The following is a 19,955-nucleotide window of genomic DNA, read 5'->3' as shown; positions in this document are numbered from 1 at the left end:
TGGCTGTTCTCAGGGTGGTGAGATCTGGAAATCTTTCCATTCATGCTCACCAGAATCGCAGAGTGAAAACTCTACCAATGCTTAGTGTCTATTTGTCTTACTGTTTGTTGGCCTTTCTCTTTTAAGGGAGAACTAACACAGAAAAGCAGGTTTTTAAACTGCTTCTGTAGAGTATCTAGTAAATCTCTTTCTGCTTTTTAGGAGCAGGGAACATTGAACCTTGGGAACACCCCAAATAGCCTGACTGGATGAAACTTTTTCTCCACTGGAAGTACATAAGAAACACATTTCTCTTGTAAGGAGAGCTTGACATGACTGAGCCACAACATGGTCATTCTCTACCTTCTTGGGGTCAGATTGGAAGTTATCACTTCTCAGTTTCAGGGTTTTGCCAAATGGCTGATAGTCCAGCAGTCACCTAATCTGGGTCATCCGTGACTGCATCTGCTCAAATTCTATTAATGTATCATCTCAAAATACAGTAGGTACATTTGGATAATCTCAAACTGCTTCCTAAAAGGAAGATTTGGGACACTGGTGGTGGAGGGAGTCTTGGAGAGACAGCGAGTGTGCACATGCTACTGAACATAGGTACAGCATGTGCATTGACCAGTTACTGCCATACAGTGATGTATGTGCCAGGACAAACAAATAGATTGGGTATCTGCCAGGGCACAAAAGTCAGTTCAATGCAGCTGACTGGGGCAAGTGCTGTTCTAGTGCCTGGCTGTAAGGAAATGTAGTAGTACTCTAGGGAATCTCCAGATATTCCTACACACCTCAGACCCCTAGTAGAGTCAGAGGAATGATGTGATGACCTTCTGAGGACCAATATCCCAGTTGGTTTTATCTGCACTTTTATCAGACACAGGAGATGTAGAACACAGACAAATATATGCGAATAAAATAACATTCTTATCTCAACTGAGAGGTTCAACTACATTATTCCCACCACAAATCTGTAGCCAGCCCTGCTTTCTTAAAATAGTCTGTGTAGGTTAAAATACTGTGTCTTCTGCTTCACCAGTCATCCCTCAGATTATTGCTCTTGGTGCTTCCAACTTCCCATCTCTCTAGTGTAGGATATATCTGTCATGAGCTGAATGCTTGCAGTGTCCTGGGTTGGAGCCACAGATTAATCAAACATATTGGAGTAAAACCACCTGCTAAGTGGAGAGTGATTGATGTGCAGCGCTATAGCTAGTTCCTTCTACAGTGGTGATAGGAAGTCCTGCATTACAAGGTGCTGCTCAGGTTCTTGTCTGCTGAAGTCTGGCTTCTGTGAAGGGTTGAAGATGTGAGTTCCTCACTAAAGGCACTTTCCAAGATTCTTTGCACCGATTGCCGCACCTTTGCCCTGAAGTCCCGTCCCACAAAAACATAAAGCAGGGGGTTGATGCAGCTGTTGGCATATGCAAGTGCTGTAGAGAGGTGGTCCCACAGGATCAGTGACTCCATCAGCCTTGTTCGAAGGCTAGGTACAACGGAGAGCATCCCAACTACATGGTATGGAGCCCAGCAGATGAAGAATGCTGTTACCACGGACACAATTGTTCGCAGTGTCCTGTTGCGTGACTTGTGAAACTGGTTTGCATGTGTTCTGAAAACAATGAGGGCGTAGCAAAGTGCCATTATGCCAAAGGGCAGCAAAAAGCCAAAGACAGCCCTAGTGATGTTTATTACTGCTGAGGCAAGGGGTACAGAATCATTACCTTCATTGATGTCTCCCCACAAGTCACTACCATTGTAGGTTGAGTAGTCCCATAACTCATTTACAGACACATTTACAGATACATTTACAGGATCATCTATGTAATCATCAACTCCAGAATTGTACCCACACTCTGTTTTGCCTTTGTAAGTGCTTGTCTCACGGTAGTAGAAGACAGGGCAGCAGAAAATGAAGGCCAGCATCCAAATGCCACTGCATATGAGCGATATAAATTTCACTGTTCGGTGGTTCTGACACCAGACAGGTTTCATCACCAGGAGGCACCGATCAATGCTGATGGCCACGAGTAGGAAGACACTAGCAAACATGGTGAAGATTATGACTGATGGAATGACTTTGCAGAGGAACCAGCCATAGGGCCAGTGTTCATGAAGGGCCAGGTGAACAATGAAAAATGGCAAGGACAAGCAGCACATGATGTCAGCCACAGCAAGGTTTAGGAACCAGACCGTGTTCACAGACCTCTTCATTTTCAGACCAGCTACCCAGATCACCAACCCATTGCCTGGGATACCTATGATGAAAACGATGGTGAAGACAGCAATGGAGACAATTGATTCTGATGCATAATACACAGCAGCCTGTTCCTGTGAACTGCTATTGCCCAGGGCTTGAGGCATTCTGCAGCTGTAAAACAGAAGGGAAATTAGTAGCAATTCACATCCTTGGTTCTCGTTAGCCACGCAAGCGCAGCAGGGCGAGGCTTTGCTCCGGCGAGCGGCGGGGAGATTAAACGAGGGCTCTAGGGAGCGCGGAGAACGGGAGCGGGCCAACGGGGGCATGGCACGGCCGTTCGTGCAGACAGGGTCGCAGGCTTCCTCCTGCTAGTGCGGTTTTTAGTTTGTTGTGTTTTGGTTGGTTGGTTGGTTTGGTTTTGTTTTTTTGTGGAGTGTTTGAGCCTGTCAGTGGCTCCAGAGGCCGCTGCAAAAGAAGCCTGCCTGCAGTGTGAATAGGTGAACGACCTCCTTTCGCTGGTGGCCGAGCTTAGGAAGGAAGTAGAAAGGATAAGGAGTATTAGGGAAAGTGAAAGGGAAATGGATTGGAGGAGTTCCGGCGTTCCATCCTTGAGGGAGGCCCACCAGGAGTCAGAGGACTCCCATGCCTCCCACTGTCAGGTGATAGGAGGACACCTGGTGGATGAAGGGGAGTGGAAATGGGTTCCTACTCGGAGAGGTAATAATAAAAAATTCCTCTCAACCCCTATCCCTTAGCCAGGTGCCACTTCAGAATACATATGAGGCCCTGGATCTAGAGAGTCAGCCAGAGGATGTAGAAGAAAATGATCTGCCCAGTGAGCCTTCCAATTGCACGTCATCTGTGAGTGATCACCACCTCTGACATCAAAAAGAAAAGAAGGGTAGTTGTAGTGGGTGACTCCTTTCTGAGGGGAACAGAGGGCCCCCTATGCTGGCCAGACCCATCCCTCAGGGAGATCTGCCTTCCTAGGGCATGGGTATGGCATATTACTGAGAGACTTCCTGGGCTGATTTGGCCCTCTCATTATTACCCACTGCTGATACTCCAAGCTGACAGTGATGAGATTGAAAAGACAAATGTCAGAGCAATTAAAAGAGACTTTAGGGCACTGGGTCGAGTGGTTGATATGGCAGGAGCACAGGTCCTTTTGGTGGCAGAGAAAAACAATGAAAGGAATGAATAGGAGAGCTCACACTATCAAGAAGTGGTTCAAGGGTTGGTGTCATCAGCAGAATTTTGGGTTCTTTGATCATGGGGTAACTTTTATGGCACCTGGCCTGCTGGAACTGGATGGGCTCCATCTCTCTGTTATGGGCAGAAGGATTTTAGCTCATGAACTGCTAGAACTCATTGCAAGGGCTTTAAACTAGGTTTGAAGGGGGAAGGGGATGCAGCTGGGCTCTCTGGAAGCAGGTCCAAGGGTGGTAAGCCTGAGTTAGGAGCAAAATCAGCAGCCCAGCTGAGGTGTACACAGCATGGGTAACAAACCAGGAGAGCTGGAGGCCATGGTGCAGCAGCAAAGCTGTGATGTAATTGCCATCATAGAAACATGGTGGGATGACTCACATGGCTAGGGCACTGCACTGGATGGCTACAAGCTCTTCAGGCGAGATGGGAAAGGGAGAAGAGGTGGAGGGCCAGCCCTTTATCTTAGGGAGGCCTTTGATGCCATGGGTATTGAAACTAGTGACAATGAAGTTGAGTCCCTATGGGTGAGAATTAGGGGGAAGACCAACAAGGCTGGCATCCTACTGGGAGTCTGTTATTGTCCATCCAGCCAGGAAGAAGAAGTGGACAACTTTTTCTATAAGCGGCTGGAGAATGTTTCAGGATCACCGGCCCTTGTTCTTGTAAGGTGACTTTAACCTACCAGACATCTGCTGGGAACTTAATACAGCAGAAAAGAGGCAGTTCAGGAAATTCTTAGAGTGTGTGGAGGAAAACTTTGTGTGGCAGCTGCTGAGTGAGCCCACCAGGAGAGGGGCTACATTAGACCTGTTGTTTGCAAATAGAGATGGGCTGGTGGGAGACGTGGTGGTTGGAGGCTGCTTGGGGGATAGTGATCATAAAATTATAGAGCTCTCCATATTTGGTGAAATGAGGAGGAACATCAATAAGACTCTTACATTGGACTTCCAGAGGGCAGACTTTGGCCTATTCAGGAGACTTATTAAGAGAGTTCCTTGGGAAGAAGCCCTTAAAAACAAAGGAGTTCAGGAAAGGTGGGCCTGCTTCAAAACAGAGATCTTGAGGGCACAGGAACAGACATTTTTTGCCCCTGTGTGGCGAAAGATGAGTCAGCAAGGCAAATGTCCAGCCTGGATGGGCAATGAGGTTTTAAAGGAACTTAAGAATTAAAAGGAATGTCATTCTTCCCCTGTACTTGGCACTGGTGAGGCCACACCTTGAGTGCTGTGTCCAGTTCTGGGCCTCTCAGTTTGGGAAGGACGTTGAGACGCTTGAGTGTGTCCAGAGGAGGGCAACAAGGCTGGTGAGGGGCTTGGAATACAAGTCCTGTGAGGAACAACTGAGGGAGCTGGGGATGTTTAGCCTGGAGAAAAGGAGGCTCAGAGGTGACCTTATCACTCCCTACAACTTCTGAAAGATGGCTGTAGTCAGGTGGGGTTTGGTCTCTTTCACCAGGCAGCGACTGACAGAACGAGAGGACACAGGCTTAAGCAGTGTCAAGGGAAATATACGTTGGATATTAGGAAAAGTTTTTTTTATGGAAAGAGTGATAAAGTTCTGGAATGGTCTGCCTGGGGAGGTGGTGGAGTCACCATCCCTGGATGTGTTTAAAAAAGACTGTATATGGCACTTGATGCCATGGTTGAGTTGAGGTTGGGTTGAGGTTGGGGCATGGGTTGGACTTGATCTTAAAGATCTCTTCCAACCTAGTGATTCTCTGATCCTCCTCCCCAGATTCTTCTCCTAGCCTTTGCTGAAGCATCCCTGAGTCAGGTGACAGTACAGAGCTATCAGGATACAAAGGCATTGGCCTACACAAATTTGTTACTAGTGTACCTGTTGTACACTGTCATCATTTTCATAGTGGCTAAACCTGTAAGTAAGCTTGCTATTTAAACAGGGGGCTCTATACAGCTATGTTCTCCTGTCTCTATCATCCCTTTGATTTCCATCTGGTTCTCCTTAGTCTCCAAAGGGGAGCTCTCTATTCAGATGGCCATGCTGTCCCCAGGTATGTTTCCTGGTTGACTTCCTTCTTCAGAAAGGCAAATCAGCATTTTTAGTTCCTCTTTCCTTTAAAATGAGCAATTTCTTCTGGCATAACTGGTGAAGTACATTTCAGTTAAGAAGACAATGTCTATGTTTCTGAAATAACCCTGCTTCACTTTCTGAACATTACAAACAGAACAGACATGACATAAATTCTGTTGGCTAAGTGGTATTTTAGGGAAGTGCCAGTGACCACTTCCTTTTCTTACACATGTGTTCTGAGCTGTCTGCTGGTTCCTTGGAAAGCTTATCTTGACCAGGAGAAAGGCAAGACATTAATGGTTTAAGATTCTGTGAAAGACAAGAAATGAATCTTTAAGAAGGACAGATATTTACTTGTAGAAATAAAAATACAGAGTACTGTTCTTCAGCCATTTTAGATATGAGCTGTCTTACTGCAAGACAATGAGGCTGACCTACAGCATACTTAAGTGACATTTTAAACTATGACCATAGTAGAGGAAAAATGTTAATTGCTCAGTTATCCTGGACCTAGTAAATTTAGAGAGGAGAAGAAAACCAGCAAAGCTAAGATAGAATTGAGGAAAAAAACCCACCTCGATCTTCATCCTTTAGGCATTAATAGAATTGTCTATAAAATTCCTGTTAACTAAACCCTTGCTGAATTGATGACGGCAGTTGTATTACTGAAAGGTTCCAAAAAGTGTTACCAAACTGAATAGGGAAGAGGTAAATACAGCCTGCAGAAGCAACTGAGAAGACATAAATAAGACAACTGGCCCTTTTTTAACCTATTATGCCAGTACTTAAATACCAGCCAGAGATTGTTGTATGCAGGACTAAATATGAATTTTATTTTAAAAAAATTCAAACCATCAATCTCACTCTTGCACAACATGCAGTCTGAAAGTGGAGTGATGCATCAGTGTTCAAACTGCTTCACTAAGAAGAAAATGAGATAAACAATTGTAACAAACATCGTCATTTATCAAGTTTTGGTAATATCGGCCAAGAGACTTGTAAGTGAGGGTGATCTGCAAGGAAAGCTATGAAAAACATTACTGAAGGCTTAACTTAAAGCTGGAGGCTTAATTTAAAATTCTCCCAAGTGTGTTTCATTTCCTGTGGTCTTGCTGGTCCATGTAGAAGCAACTTTTAGAGGGACAACTGGCGAACAGTGCCGCAAGAATTGAACCCTGCTGCCTCCCCAGACAGCTACAGAAAATGGTATGAAGAAGACAAGGAAACAAGGAATGCTGAAAATAGTAATGCAAGTCCTACTCCAAAGTAAACTGATGAATCAATTAGAAGATACTGCCCACACTATATTTTGCAGAGTGCTAAAAGGGCTGCAATGTGGTTTGAAAATGGAAAGGGAACTGGAGGAGGGAGAGCGGTTTTTAGGAGTAAAGAATAATAAATGGCAAATAGATGAGGAAAGCAAAAAGTTTATGATACCTACCTGAGTGAAGCAGTTATTTCAGTGTGTTGGAGCAAGTACCATCAGTCCTGTCTCTGAAGTGACTGAAAAAACTCTCACATGACATTTTAGGAACTGCATTTTTTTTTTTCCTGCATGCATCCTGTATGTGCCAAGTGTGTTCTTTCACCCTGATAAAATTACTCATTTGAATGTAATTTCGAGATCTGGATATCATCTGCTCATAAAATAAACAGTCAAACCACAGGAAGTTTCTCAAAACTGTCAAAATAAATATTAATAGATTTATAATCACAAACACATACTTTACTATATTCAGTAAGACAAGTGAATGACATCTTGCCTGTTGACACAGTGTGACCTTTGCTGGAAGTAATTCTAAGTCCAAACCCTGCCATGTTGCTGTGAAATGTCTGATCTGTTATTGTCTTGTAGCCACTTCTATATCTTACCAGTCAGCATGTTCACCTAGCTAATCTCATTTCTAGGATTCTTACCAATCCAGATCAGCCTCTGTCCCAGCTTGAGACAGTTTGCTTCATCAAATACAGAGCACTGCACTCATCAAACCATGACTAGTCATGACAAAAGGATTTTAATCTGCCTTTTACTTTTTAGGGTATTAAAAGTCTATTTTTAAAAAAGGAACTTGACTGACAAAAAGTTAGAAGAGGTTAACTGAAATGGTGATTTGCACAAAATGTGGCAAGACAATAAACATGGAAGACTTCCAGGGCAAGGCATTTCTAATTTTTAACAATGGGGTTCCCCCTCGTCCTTCACAATTTGGGAAATCAAGACTCCTTAACAGAAATGAAAAAGCCCAGACATACAAGAATCAGCCTCAGTATTTTGGTTTTGGTCTGGAAAATGAACTGTGATAGAGCAGACTTCTGCTCCTGAGCGTGTCTGTGAAAGACACAGATGCTGCCTCCAACACAAAATCAGAGAAAGGAAGACAGGCCAAGGCTGAGCTGTACCCACAAAGATAGACAGACAGGCTGTCAGCAGCCTGCCAGGAAAATTCCTGTAGCTTCATCTCATTCTCAGCTGCCATCCTGCCAGGGGGACTCCTCGGGCGCAGACAGGCAGTGCTGATGGGAGCTTACTGCTATGGGCTCCTCTTGGCTGAGGGACACAGAGCTGGGTCACCACCACGGGACCTGCCAGTCAAGCGCTGCTTTGCTGGAAGGTCCTTAACCAGTTCTATCCTCCAGGTTAAATGTTCTGTTTCAAGATTTCAACCTCTCTGATGAATCCTTAAATAAAAAAAAATAAATAAATAAAAAATTAAACTTTGGTGGTTATTGGCAATGCTTTGTATTTTTTTGGTCCAGAGATGCTTGTTTGAACCGAGCTGAAGAATGTTATGTTCTCTGCTCAATGGAATTGAATGGGAGATGTATTCCTGGCGTTCTGGTGCTGCTTGTGAGTCTTTGCTCACATGCCTTATAATAGTTGGCCCTTTGCCACTCCCTCATCCAAGATGCTCTCCTCCTGGAGGGACCGTAGGAGGGCTGTGGCACGCTGAATGACAGCACTGTGAAGAGGGAGGTGAAACTTAATGCTGCTAATTGTGAATCACTGATCTTGGAAAAGCAGCCCTAACTATGCACACGGAGATGTGTACTCCCAGTAAGTTATTAGTGCTCAATGAAAAAATTTAGCAGTCACTGCAGGAAGTTCTAATGAAAAATTAAGTCAATGAGCAACTCTATCCAAAAGGTAAATGTAAGTTTCTTCTTGAATTCTGAATGCTGTACTGGTCCTTGATCTTAAGAAGTTCTAGAACAAGAAAAAACATAAAGAATGGTGACTAGACAGCCATGACTGGGAATGGCTCTGTCTGCATTAACTAATGCTATTTCCCTACTGGGAAAACAAGCAAATAAACAAACAAAACAACCCCCAAAACAAAAACAAACACACACCCCAAAAACCAAACAAAAACCCCAAAACCCCAAACAAACAAAAAACCCAAAACAAAAAGAAAAAACCAACAAAACCAACAAAAAGCCTCCAAAAGCACAAAAACCCAAACAAAAACAAAAAAGCGAACCAAAACAAACAAAAAATCAAACCAAAACCTAAAACCTAGTGATGTTTCAGTGGTTATTTTTGCCTCAACACCTCCAGGGATGATGACTCCACCATCCCCCTAGGCAGCCCGTTCCAATGCTTGACATGGAATGCTCAGACATGGCTCTATGTAATTTTTAAACTTCTCTTATGCCTTTTCTTCCACTTTTCAGAGTAAACCCTGGTACTTTCTGAGATTCAGTCACAGGACGCTGCACAGCGCTAAATTTCAACACCAGTCTCCTCTGAGAAGCCACTATTAAAAGAGTGGTTTAAATGCTGCCAGCCTTATCATTATTGACAAATAAACTACTATCTACACCCTGTTTGGGGGAAGACCCACTCCTGAAACTAAGCTTTGCACAGCTGCCATTTCCATCACTTCCAGCAGCAAACCATGTCGTGCTCTGCGCCGCATTTCCATTTTGGCTTGCTCTTTTACCAAAAAGCCACCTAATCCCCGCAGCACAGAAAGAACACTGGCACTGGGAGCAGCCCCGGGGGATGCAGACGGGCAGGTCGATACCGTGTGGCGGCACAACCAGCCGCGCTGCCCCCGCCATCCCGCCCGGCCCTTCCTTCCCGCTGCCCGGCACTCCAGGGCATGGCGCCCCTAACAAACATGGCCGCGCCAGCCCCGCCGCGGCACCTGCCAGGCCCCAAGATGGCGCCGGCCGCCGCTGCTGTGTCAGGGGCGGCTCCAAGATGGCGCCCTCTCGCCCCCGCTGCCAGCACCCAAGATGGCTCCATCCGCTTCAATGACGTGACCCGCGTGTGGCGCGGCCGCGCCGGCGCCCCCAGGCGGTGTCTGCCCTCATCAAAGATGGCGGTGGGCAGCGCCGCTGGTCACTAGGCTCCCGCCGCTCGCTCCTCGCCGGGCTCCGCGGCCAACATGGCGGCGGCCGAGCTGGAGTACGAGTCCGTTCTTTGCGTGAAGCCCGATGTCAACGTCTACCGCATCCCGCCGCGCACCTCCAACCGCGGCTACAGGTGAGGGACCGTGCGGCGCCCGCGATCGCCCCGGCGCGGCCCCGCTTGCCTCGGGCCCTGCCCGCAGGGCGGACGGGGGCTGGACTGTGCCCGTGGCCCGGCCTCGTCCCTAGGGAAAGCCGTGTCCTGTGGCCGAGAGCGGGTCTGGCCGTCCCCTGAGCCCCCTCCTGCCGAGCTCCGGAGGAGCCGCCGGCTGGAATTGCCTCTTGTGGCAGGTGGTGAGCGCCTGGAGGCAGGGGAGCCTCCGCACCGCGCTGTGCGGGAGCAGGGGCTGCTCTGTTCATCAGCGGCAGGAGGCGAGGGGCAGCCCGCTGTTCCCGGCAGAGCTCACGGCTGCTCCCGGTTTGCTCCCGGGATCCTGGGATGGGACTGATGTGCTGTAATGGCACGTTGGATTTGGCCTGGTGGCTCTAGCAGTGGCTGTTAGGAAAACAGGAGGAATTCGGGGTGATTTTTAAGAAGAGGCTGCAGAACCAGCAGTTAGAAATGCCTTCTCTGGTCAGGCAGAAGCAGCAGAGTGTGAGTTTGTAAGATGTGCCCACAGACCTGCTGGAGGAGCGGGTTTGTGAACTCCCTGAACCTGACAGACTGTAGGCGGATGTTGTGCCTGGCCAAGGATGTTTGTTTCCAGTGATAAAATCCGGTAGATTTTACAGCACCAAGCCTGCTAGAGTTCAGGAAGCGTTTGGACAATGCTCTCAGGCACGTGATGTCATTTTTCGGGTGTCCTGTGTAGAGCCAGGAGCTGGATTCAGTGATCCTCATGGGTCCCTTCCAACTCACAATATTCTGTGATGCTGTAGGTTGGGTTTTTTCTCACTTTCCTTTCTCACTTTCCTTTTTTTTTTTTTTTTTTTTTCCTTCACAAGAGCCTGTGGCAGAGTATGATGGGTCAGTCAAAATGTCTGTGTGTGTGTTTTGCCTAGTGTAAGTCAGCTGCCTCTAGGCTATGAAGTACTCAGTGTTATTTTACAACCACAGGGTAGAATAATGGAGTGTCTTTTCAGCATGTTACAAATTAATTTTTGGGGTCTTCCCAATGCTCACAAGTCGCTTTTGTGGATTTCCTGTTCAAGTGAGTTTCTGTGTTTCTGTCTCCCCTTTTTTGCAGACTTATAAAGGTGAGGAGTTGATGCTCTCTGGACTGTGACTCTTTCCCTTTGCCCAGAGATGCCAGTCAGAGCCATGTGTCAGCTGGCAGCAGCAAGAGAGGAGCCGAGACCCCATGTGTTTTTTGGGGAGGGAAGTGCCGAGACCCCATGTGTTTTTTAGGGAGGGAAGTGGCATGAGGCAGCTGCAGGGCTTGAGGGACTGGGGGCAGAGACTTCTGCTGAGGTGGCTGGGCACAACTGGGGAGGTTGACTGTGGTCTTCTTTTCAGGGCGTCTGACTGGAAACTGGACCATCCAGACTGGACAGGGCGGCTTCGTGTCACCTCCAAAGGCAAAACCGCCTACATAAAACTGGAGGATAAGGTTTCAGGTAAGGGAAAAGCTGTGCCCTCCAAGGCTGTGACTATGATTGTTGCCCCTAAGCCTGCCCAGAGCTGTGCATGAGCCCTGGCCACACTTTAGGAAGGGGTTGCTTTTCTTAACACCTGATTCATTGTCTGCAGGAGAACTTTTTGCCCAGGCTCCTATAGATCAATACCCTGGCATTGCAGTGGAGACTGTGGCAGATTCCAGCCGCTACTTTGTCATTCGAATTCAGGATGGCACTGGTGAGTTGGGGGCCAATGTAAGTGCCAAGTGCTAGGGGTGGAGGAGACCCAGGTGGAGCTGGGAATGTGCCAGGAGGATGAAAATGGTGTTGGGAATGCTGAAAAGGCCAGGTGGTGTTCCTGGAGGGGTCTGAGGACAGGGTAAGCAGAGGAGGTTCTCTACATTGCACAGAGCCCAGGGGCTGGGCTGGGAAGGAACATTTGGTTTCCAAGCATGGCCTGTAGGAGGAAGGGTGCATCCTGAAGGCTGGGGACAATGAACTGCTGTGAGCTGCTGGCTTCCATCTATCTGCAGGTGTGTCAGAGAGAGGTAGCACAGAGGGGTTTAGGACAAGCAGAGGGATTTGTGGCCCAGTTGCAGGGCACCTCCAGTGACTCCTCCTGTCTCCTTGCTAGGACGAAGTGCTTTTATAGGCATTGGCTTCACAGATCGGGGTGATGCTTTTGACTTCAACGTCTCTTTGCAGGATCACTTCAAGTGAGTTTTGCTTTTCTGGAATGCTATTTTTCCTCTGGCCTGTAGAACATGGTGGGTGGTGGTGCATGTTCATTTAGCACAGGTTTCCTTGGGGTGGCCCTGAAGCCCTGCTCTGGCAAGGGACACTTGTGTGTGCTGCAGGCGGTCATGCAAGCTGACAGCCCCTGCAGGTCAGATCTGTAAGTCTTAAGCTTAGGTCCTGTGATGCTCCAGGTGCAGTGTTAAACAGCTTCATGGGTTTGTGGTGGTCCCAGCTTTGTGCTGTGTGACACCAGGAGTAGAGAGGTAGGTGGTTTGACAAGGCAAAGTAGTTAGGTGGGATGGAGAGAGAAACCACATATTTTTCTAAAACCTTTTTGCCACAGGGTCTCATGTTTTAACCTCTTCTTTTTAGGTGGGTGAAGCAGGAGACTGAAATCTCCAAGGAGTCCCAGGAAGCTGACACACGTCCCAAATTAGACTTAGGGTTTAAGGAAGGGCAGACCATCAAACTAAATATTGGGGTAAGCAGACCAGTTACCCCTGCTTCTTTGTCTGGATGTGACAGTGGAGACTCTTCCTTACACTTTCTTTTTTTTTTTTTATTTTAATGCAGAATATGACATCAAAGAAAGGAGGAGCAGCCAAGCCCCGTGTGTCTGGATCAGGGGGCCTAAGCCTGCTGCCACCCCCACCAGGAGGCAAAATTGCAGTCCCTCCTATACCTCCCCCTTCCTCCACAGCCATTGCCAACCATGTCACACCACCACCTGTGCAGAAATCCAGTAATGCAAGCAGTGCAGGTAAACCTTAGCACTGAGCCTGCTGGTGTAACACACCAGCAGGTGCTGCTTCAGTAAACTGTGTTCAGCCTAGTGCCAGCTGTGCCCTCTGACACATGCTGTGTCCCAAGGATTTTGGTCTCCCTGGCAGCTCCAGTGTCCCCAGTGCAAGAAGGATGTGGACCTGTACTGGGTCCAGAGGAAGGCCATGGGAATGGTCAGAAGGCTGGACCAACTCTCCTGTGAAGAAAGACTGAGAGGGTTGGGGTTGTTTAGCCTGGAGAGGACACAGCTCTGGGGAGATGTTTCACTGTGTAAAGAGAGCTTGTAAGAAAGATGGAGAAAGACTTCTTACCATGGCTTGGAGTGACAGGGCAAAGGGTAGAGGTTTAAACTGAAAGAAGGTAGATTTAGATTGGATATAAAGAAGAAATTTTTACCATGAGAGTGGTGAAGCCCTGGAACAGGTTGCCCAGAGAAGGAATGGATACTCCTTCATTTGAAGTGTTCAAGACCAGATTGAACAGGACTTTGAGTAACCTGATTTAGTGCAAGATGTCCCTGCTCATGGCATGGCAGTGGGACTAGATGAGATGATCTTTGGAGGTCCGTTCCAATTTAAATCATCCTGTGTTACTGTAACAAAGAGGTTGCTGCAGTCTTCTGGAGGCTGTGTTAAAACTGTGACTATGCAGAGGTGTCTGGAGAGCTGATGATCCCTTTGTGAAGGCAGAGACTTCAGCAGTGCTGTCCATGGGTTCGAGTGAGAATAAACATTAACTTCTGAGTAGGGCTCATGTGGTCCCAGTGTGTGGTTTGTGCTGTTAAGGTGGTGCCTGTTTGGCAGCTGTTGTGATTGCTGAGCTTGGGTTGAGTGAGCCTTATGTCTGCTGGGAGAGGTAATAAGTGAGAAATGTGTCAGGTGGTGTGCAGAGTGGAGACTGAATAGTTCCTGAAGACAATGTTCCCCTGCTGGAGGTACAGTGTCAGCTGGAGCTGTGCACATTCAGCAAAAGGAGATGCTGTTATAACAAGCCCCTCAAAAGGTCTGACTTTTGCAGGGAAAGCTGGAGTCCCTTCAAAGATTTTCTGCCCTGCATCCAGGAGTTTGTTTGAGGTGACAGTTGAAATGCCTGTAGGATTTTCTGGATAAGCTGATGTATTTTTTCTCTCTCTATCTTTCTCTTTTGCCTTAGATATTCTTTTAGATTTAGATGCTCCTGCAGCTGCATCCAAGGCACCAGTATCAGCTACCGCAGACCTCTGGGGAGACTTCAGCACTGCATCCAGGTAAACTCTGATGAATGGAACACAAGAAGGGTAGTGTCCTGATGGGTGTGGGAAGAACCAGAATTAAGAAGTCTTACTGCATCTGCTCATTTGATTTTCCTTTTTTTTGTTTCAGTGCTGTTCCCAATCAGGCTCCTCAGCAGTCCAACTGGGTCCAGTTCTGAATGATCAAAGCAGTGGAATGGGACAAATTGATGACCTAGAGGCACCAAATGGGATCAGAGAGGGCACAAACCTCTCTAGTCTTCAATCAAATTGGGACAATCCTTCATTTTTAGATCAGACCTTCACTTAAACTTAGTATTTTTGATCCCACTGAACCTAAAGAGAACATACAGACTCCTCCCAAGATGGGCAAGGAGAAGAGAGGTAGCCTTATCGCCTCCATCTACTTGGCCATTGCATGGTACATCCTAGCTCTTTTTCCCTGTCTTTCCATACAGGGAAAGCAAGAATCTTGAAGAAAGTGGATACAGGGGGAGGCTGGGTAGGTGCCTCTGGGTTCCTTGTCCTTCACATTTTCTCTGGCTAGGCTGTTGTTTTTGTGGCTGCTTTCAGTAGTGATTGCAGCATGCGGTGCTGAGGACAGCTGCATTTGGCTACACTTGCTAAATGGAACCTCTGAGGAGATAGGTCTTTTCTCAACACAAAACCCTCTTGGATGAATGACATCTGTGGTGAGGAGTGACTCTCCCCATGCACACACTGCTCTTCCATCTTTGGTGCAATTCTTGGTAGTGCTGCATGTCCCTTTGCTCCTGTGGGAGGAGCCATGCAAGTCCTTGAGTAGGCTGCTGCTATTGCACTGTAGTTCCAGGTGGGCACCCTGTCCCCTTGAGGCTCCTGCTTTGGATTGAAGGTTCACTGGAGGAACTTCTCTCGTTTTAACTCCTTTCTCCCCTGGCAAAGGCCTCACTGTCACTGAGATGTTTTAACTGGAAATAGCTTTAAGGAAAAAAAAAAGCCTGTTTTTACAATTTGGTAGTTACTTGCACTAGATGACAACCAGGTGATTCCCACTACTCAGCATTTCATGTTCCTGCATCACTATCCTGAGCCCTGGCCTTGTGTTGTGACTTGGCACTGTGTTTCAAGTATTGCATATCTACAATAAGAATTATGGTGGGACAATAGATTATTCTCTGATGAAGGGACAGTCCCCTTCCCCTTTTTAACTCACTCATTGGTCCTGAGATCTGTGGGAGCAAAATTCTCCCATCTCTGTTCCTTATTATGATTTTACTTCTGAATCCAGAAGAAAAGGGATGTGAGCTCATTATTGGAACTTATATTTTTATTTTTAATGTGTCCAGGCCCCCTCTATTTCCTGTGTGGTTAAGGGAGTTAGGAAGAGGTAAAAAGCCACGACTTCCTACTTTTTTCTTTGGGAAAGTTTCCTGAGGCAGTGTGGACACTACTTTGTCTTCAGCAGCTGGGGATGTGATCTGGGCTGTAAGTCTGTTGATTACTGTGAGCAAACTCACAGGGCAGGCTGGAAACCTCACACTGCTGAATTGCTACCCTTCATGCTGGCACAGAAGCCAAAACCTCCCAACTGGCTGGGAAGTTGGTCTCAGTAACTCTTGGCTGTACCCAGTTCCTGGAACACTAGGGCATTGGTGCTTTGCTGGAAGGCTTCTTCCTGTTTTGAACACTGAACACAGCAACACTTTTGTGTCTCTAGCACACCTTCACAAGGAAATGTTTCCCTTTGGGCAAAAATTTTCTGGTGAGGCTTTTAAAAGTAGTTTTGCACCTTGTATTGGCAAAGGTCTTTTGTCATTTTTGTCTGGCTACAGTGAGGGCATTTTGGAGACAGTTCCACTTAGACCATCCCTCTGGGAAGCAACATTCTTGAAATAGCTCTAAAGCTGCTGCAGTTCCACTTGTGGAAGTGGGGACCAGACTGCTCTTGGATGTATTTTAAGTAGTCATTTAACCCTGATTCCCTGGTTCTCTTGGTGTTTCCCCCTGCCAGCCCTCCCCTGCCTTCATAGTCACTCCTGCAGTCTCACTGTACTTCAGCTCCTTGCCTCCTGAACTTGTGGATGGCTGTAGTCTACAAGCAACATCACAGACTCCTGGGTTGGCATTTTGTTTTCTTTGTCTCCTCTTTGTTTGCTCACATCCTTGTGAGGTCCTGTCATTTCAACTATGTATCAGTTCCCCAACCAAGGAAGTTGGTGGCACCAATTAACAATTAACTAGGAGCCTCTTCTGTATTGTCTTAGTATTCTGGAGATAATATATTATGTATTTGAAAAGCTGAAGAAACAAAAATTAAAGATATATGTATATAAAGCATATGATGTACTGGTGCAAATGGTAATTAAACAAGTAATACTGGGGTGAAAAATGTCACGAGTCTTCTAAGTTGTCAAATTGTTTTTCCATTGGAAGCCTCTAGGTTGAAGGTCTTCATGTCTCCAGCAAGATCCTCACAGCCTACTTATCCTTCTGCATATCTGTTGTGGCCTGCAGACTGAACAAGAGCAACTTCAGGAGTGATGGGTTCAGGCTCTGTCTGGGCAAAGAGGTAGGAGTGTGGAAAAAGGACACAAAAATGGTACAGCTGTTGCACATATGGCACAAAACTCACACAATACCAAACACAAATCAACAACGTGGAAACAGGCCTGAGTGTAGGCTCCTGTGGGACTTGGTAAGAGAGTGGATAAAGCATGCAAGTGAGAAGACTTAGTGGCCCTGATATTTAGCATCTCAGACATTAAAGGCTTCTACAGCCTGCAGGTATTTTCAGAAATTATTCTTTCTGTGCTGGTAGATGGAAAATGGTCTGTGCCTATTAGAGATGGTCAAGGTGAGCCAGGTGGGCCCTTTGTTAGGGGCAGCAAGGACAGGCTGTCTGGAAAGAGAGGAAGCAGCAAGATGGGTCACAGCAGGGCAGGAAGGGGCAGTGGCCTCACCAGCAGAGGAGCAGTCCTGAAGTACCTAAGCACAAAGATCAGAGCAGGTCAGAATGAGGATTTAGATAGCAGGGGACATGGCCAGGCATGGCTGTGCTAGCTCAGGCAGGGTCCAGGGGTCCACTTAGCTGTGATAAGGCCCATGTTGCTGAGGTTTCTCAAAGCCAAAAACCTCTATTACTTAAGCTGGACCTGAGTCCAGCCAATCCCCCAGGAGGTGAATATGTTCAGGGCCCTGACATTGTTCTGTCAAGCCTGCTTGCAGCCATCTTGCACAGCATGCTTGCTCCATGTTCCTCTGGCAGACAGCAAAGCTGTGTATATGGCTGTGTTGGAAGTACAACACAAGTCTTGTGGCCTGGGTAAAGATAAGAAATCTTAACCTATTAAGTCAGCTGTTGGAATTGTCAAGCATTCTAGTATCTGTAGTGGCTGGGGAAAAAGACATTTTTTCGGCTCTACGACCAAAACTTTTACCTTATTTTCATAAATAGGATGAATATGTTGTATAGGTCCTGGCAGGGACAAGATGTAGCATTTTACCCATAAGCTATGGTAGAGCTTCTCAGACCTTTCAGTAGGTACTTGCAGCAGAAAGAGTTGAGAAGCCTAAAAGGGTCTTTCTCCAGAGCAGGAGAATTTTCAGATGAAATTCACCTAAGGGAAGTGCTGGGATATACTCCTGTTTGTGCATCAAGAAGCACGGAAGACTGGGAAACAGTTCATGGAGGAGAGCTCAGTCATGTTTGGAGATCTTCCCAGGCCCCATGCCTTTCCTCACAGCAAGACCTGCTAGAATGCACAGCTTGCTGAATCCTCTGCAAGTTTTCCCTTTCTTCCAGTTGGGAGACAGACTGTAGCACATAGAAAGAAACAGGAAACAAGTGTCAAAGGGAAGATCCCAGTTTTGTCTGGTTTTTGGTTGTCAATACTTCTGAGGGAGCAATAGTTGAGGTGTGATGTGTGTATTTCCCTGCCCCTTCTCCCATTAATTATGTTCTGTGTTCTGTGACTTTGTGTCTCAGAGCCATGCAGCAACTGTTCTTACCACAGCCACACAATATGTATTGCAGACACAAACCTGCCAGATTTCACAAAGCCTTCATGCTGTGTTTGGACTCCTGAAGAAATGGAGAAGGGCTGTACATTGGAGGAAATCAAACAAAAACCAAACGGGAAACCAAAACCCCCAAAGTCTTCCTGAGCTTTGATAATGAGGTAAAAGGATCTGAATCTGACCTCATCCTGCTAAATCAGCATAAACCTACAAGGTTCTAGGAGGAAGAATAACAGGGCTGTTAATGTATGCAATAAGCAGAGCACTCTGAACACAAGTGGTTAACACACATGGTAATGCCTCCAGGTCTAGGTAGTCTGATGAGTGCTCATTACATTATGTGAACAATAGACTCTCACTCTGCAGACTGTTACTGACAATAGTTCTGTCCATGCTAACAGTCAGGGAAAGCACATTGCAGGATGACAGCTTAATTTTGTCACCTGCCATTTCCCATAGCTGTATGTCCCCATCCAGAGCTGGGGCTATGATGGACATTGCTTGAAGCTGAGCCTAGGAAGATCAGCCAGCAACAGCTGGGTTGTGTAGTGATTCCTGACCAGAGCTATGATTTCCAGTCACTGCTGGGATCCTGGGGTGCACTTCTTGCATCACTTGTGTTTGGGGCAGGCCAGGCAGGTGACTTGCAACGAATGGCCTGCTGTCCCTTTTCTTTCCCAGGCATTGTAGGATGGCAGCTCCTGCATGTTGAGGTAGAGAGAGAGGCAGCTTTCAAGCCTTGAAGCAGTTTGGAGAGACATTCCCTGAAGGAGGGAGCCGCCTGTAACTTGCAGCCTTTGTGTGGAGCCTTGTGTGTTCAGCATGCACAGAGGCGCGGCGCTCCCTGCCCTGCCGAGCCTGGGCTGGTGCCAGCCGCGAGCAGGCGCCGAGCTCAGTCTCAGCCGTGGCCGTGTGCTGCCATCTGCTGCCGGATCCCTTTGTTGCGGACTTTCCCGCAATCCCTGGGCTCCCGCTCCAGGGGCTGGCTGGGCGCCCAGCAGTCGAGAGGGTGGCAGGTGGGATGCAAGCAGACATCACCTGAGATGTGGCTAGCACTGATGGGGTGCTCTCTGAAAAGAAATCGCAGCTGGTGATTTGTAGTTTGATAGTTTAGTGATGGAGCTGGTGCTTCCAAATGTAGCTGTGTCCTGCTATTCTACTGCCCTCTGTGCTTCGGTGCCCTCCTGCACAAACACGGTAATGTAGGGCTTGGAGCTGAGCTGTGCCAGGGCAGGCATGCATCCCCTCTTGTGGTCAGTGTGCATACAGGTATGGATGTCGGTTGTCTTTAAAAATCTAGGAGAAGTTCCATTCTTTTGGGGCTAACTTTAAAGGGGTGGCTAAGCACTTGTTCATGAGTCCCTGTTTATGGTGTTAAGCAAACTGTTCAAAGATGTGTGAGATGCTATGCTGGTAGTGCTACACAAATCATCCTTTTGATTAGCTGGCAGAGACAAGAAGCTGGATTCAAGTGAGAGGGAAGGGATAGGAGAGCATTTCTTTGTAGAATATATGCTAAGAGAGTATAGATACAGCTGTATGTCTGGCCCAGACTTAGGGGCTGCTGTGACCAGTATCTAAAGCTGAAGTCAATACCATGGGTACATGTACAAAATGTGCTTGAAAATCACTCTTTTTTTGGGTAGAAAAGCAGGAAAAGCCCTTAAGTGATATATCCCATACAGAAACAGGGTTACTTTAGGCAGATAACCTGTCCTGGGTACCCTGGTCTAGCTCCAAAAGTAGTCCTGATTTGAGCTGGGTTTGAACAAGATACCTCCAGTCTGAAGTATTTCCTAGCACAAC

At 47.1% G+C, this 19,955-nt stretch overlaps 2 protein-coding genes across 3 annotated transcripts; one reads left to right on the top strand and one right to left on the bottom strand.

Moving 5' to 3' along the window:
* Positions 1–840: 840 nt before the first annotated feature.
* C3AR1 (complement C3a receptor 1) lies at positions 841–6,908 on the bottom strand. The gene is made up of 2 exons (XM_059466384.1): positions 6,870–6,908; positions 841–2,359 (listed from the first exon to the last, which is right to left on the bottom strand). The coding sequence occupies exon 2, from the start codon at positions 2,350–2,352 to the stop codon at positions 1,237–1,239; it is 1,116 nt and encodes a 371-aa protein (XP_059322367.1). The 5' UTR covers positions 2,353–2,359; positions 6,870–6,908; the 3' UTR covers positions 841–1,236.
* A 2,827-nt stretch (positions 6,909–9,735) lies between these two features.
* NECAP1 (NECAP endocytosis associated 1) lies at positions 9,736–16,681 on the top strand. Of its 2 annotated transcripts, XR_009420507.1 has the most exons (9): positions 9,736–9,917; positions 11,298–11,398; positions 11,532–11,636; positions 12,033–12,114; positions 12,509–12,617; positions 12,710–12,896; positions 14,072–14,165; positions 14,281–14,571; positions 16,566–16,681. XR_009420507.1 is itself a non-coding variant. In XM_059493469.1 (8 exons), the coding sequence occupies exons 1-8, from the start codon at positions 9,820–9,822 to the stop codon at positions 14,327–14,329; spliced, it is 825 nt and encodes a 274-aa protein (XP_059349452.1). In that variant the 5' UTR covers positions 9,736–9,819; the 3' UTR covers positions 14,330–16,521. The 2 variants fall into 2 exon arrangements, 1 of the variants encoding a protein (XP_059349452.1); XM_059493469.1 differs by lacking the exon at positions 16,566–16,681 and having other exon boundaries at positions 14,281–16,521.
* The last annotated feature ends 3,274 nt before the right edge of the window (positions 16,682–19,955 follow it).

The sequence above is a fragment of the Ammospiza nelsoni genome, chromosome 2 (genome assembly GCF_027579445.1).
Source record: "Ammospiza nelsoni isolate bAmmNel1 chromosome 2, bAmmNel1.pri, whole genome shotgun sequence".
In the NCBI taxonomy this organism is placed as follows: Eukaryota; Metazoa; Chordata; class Aves; order Passeriformes; family Passerellidae; genus Ammospiza; species Ammospiza nelsoni.
The sequence above is the reverse complement of the archived record's forward strand: the minus strand, read 5'-3'. Positions and strand labels throughout refer to the sequence as shown.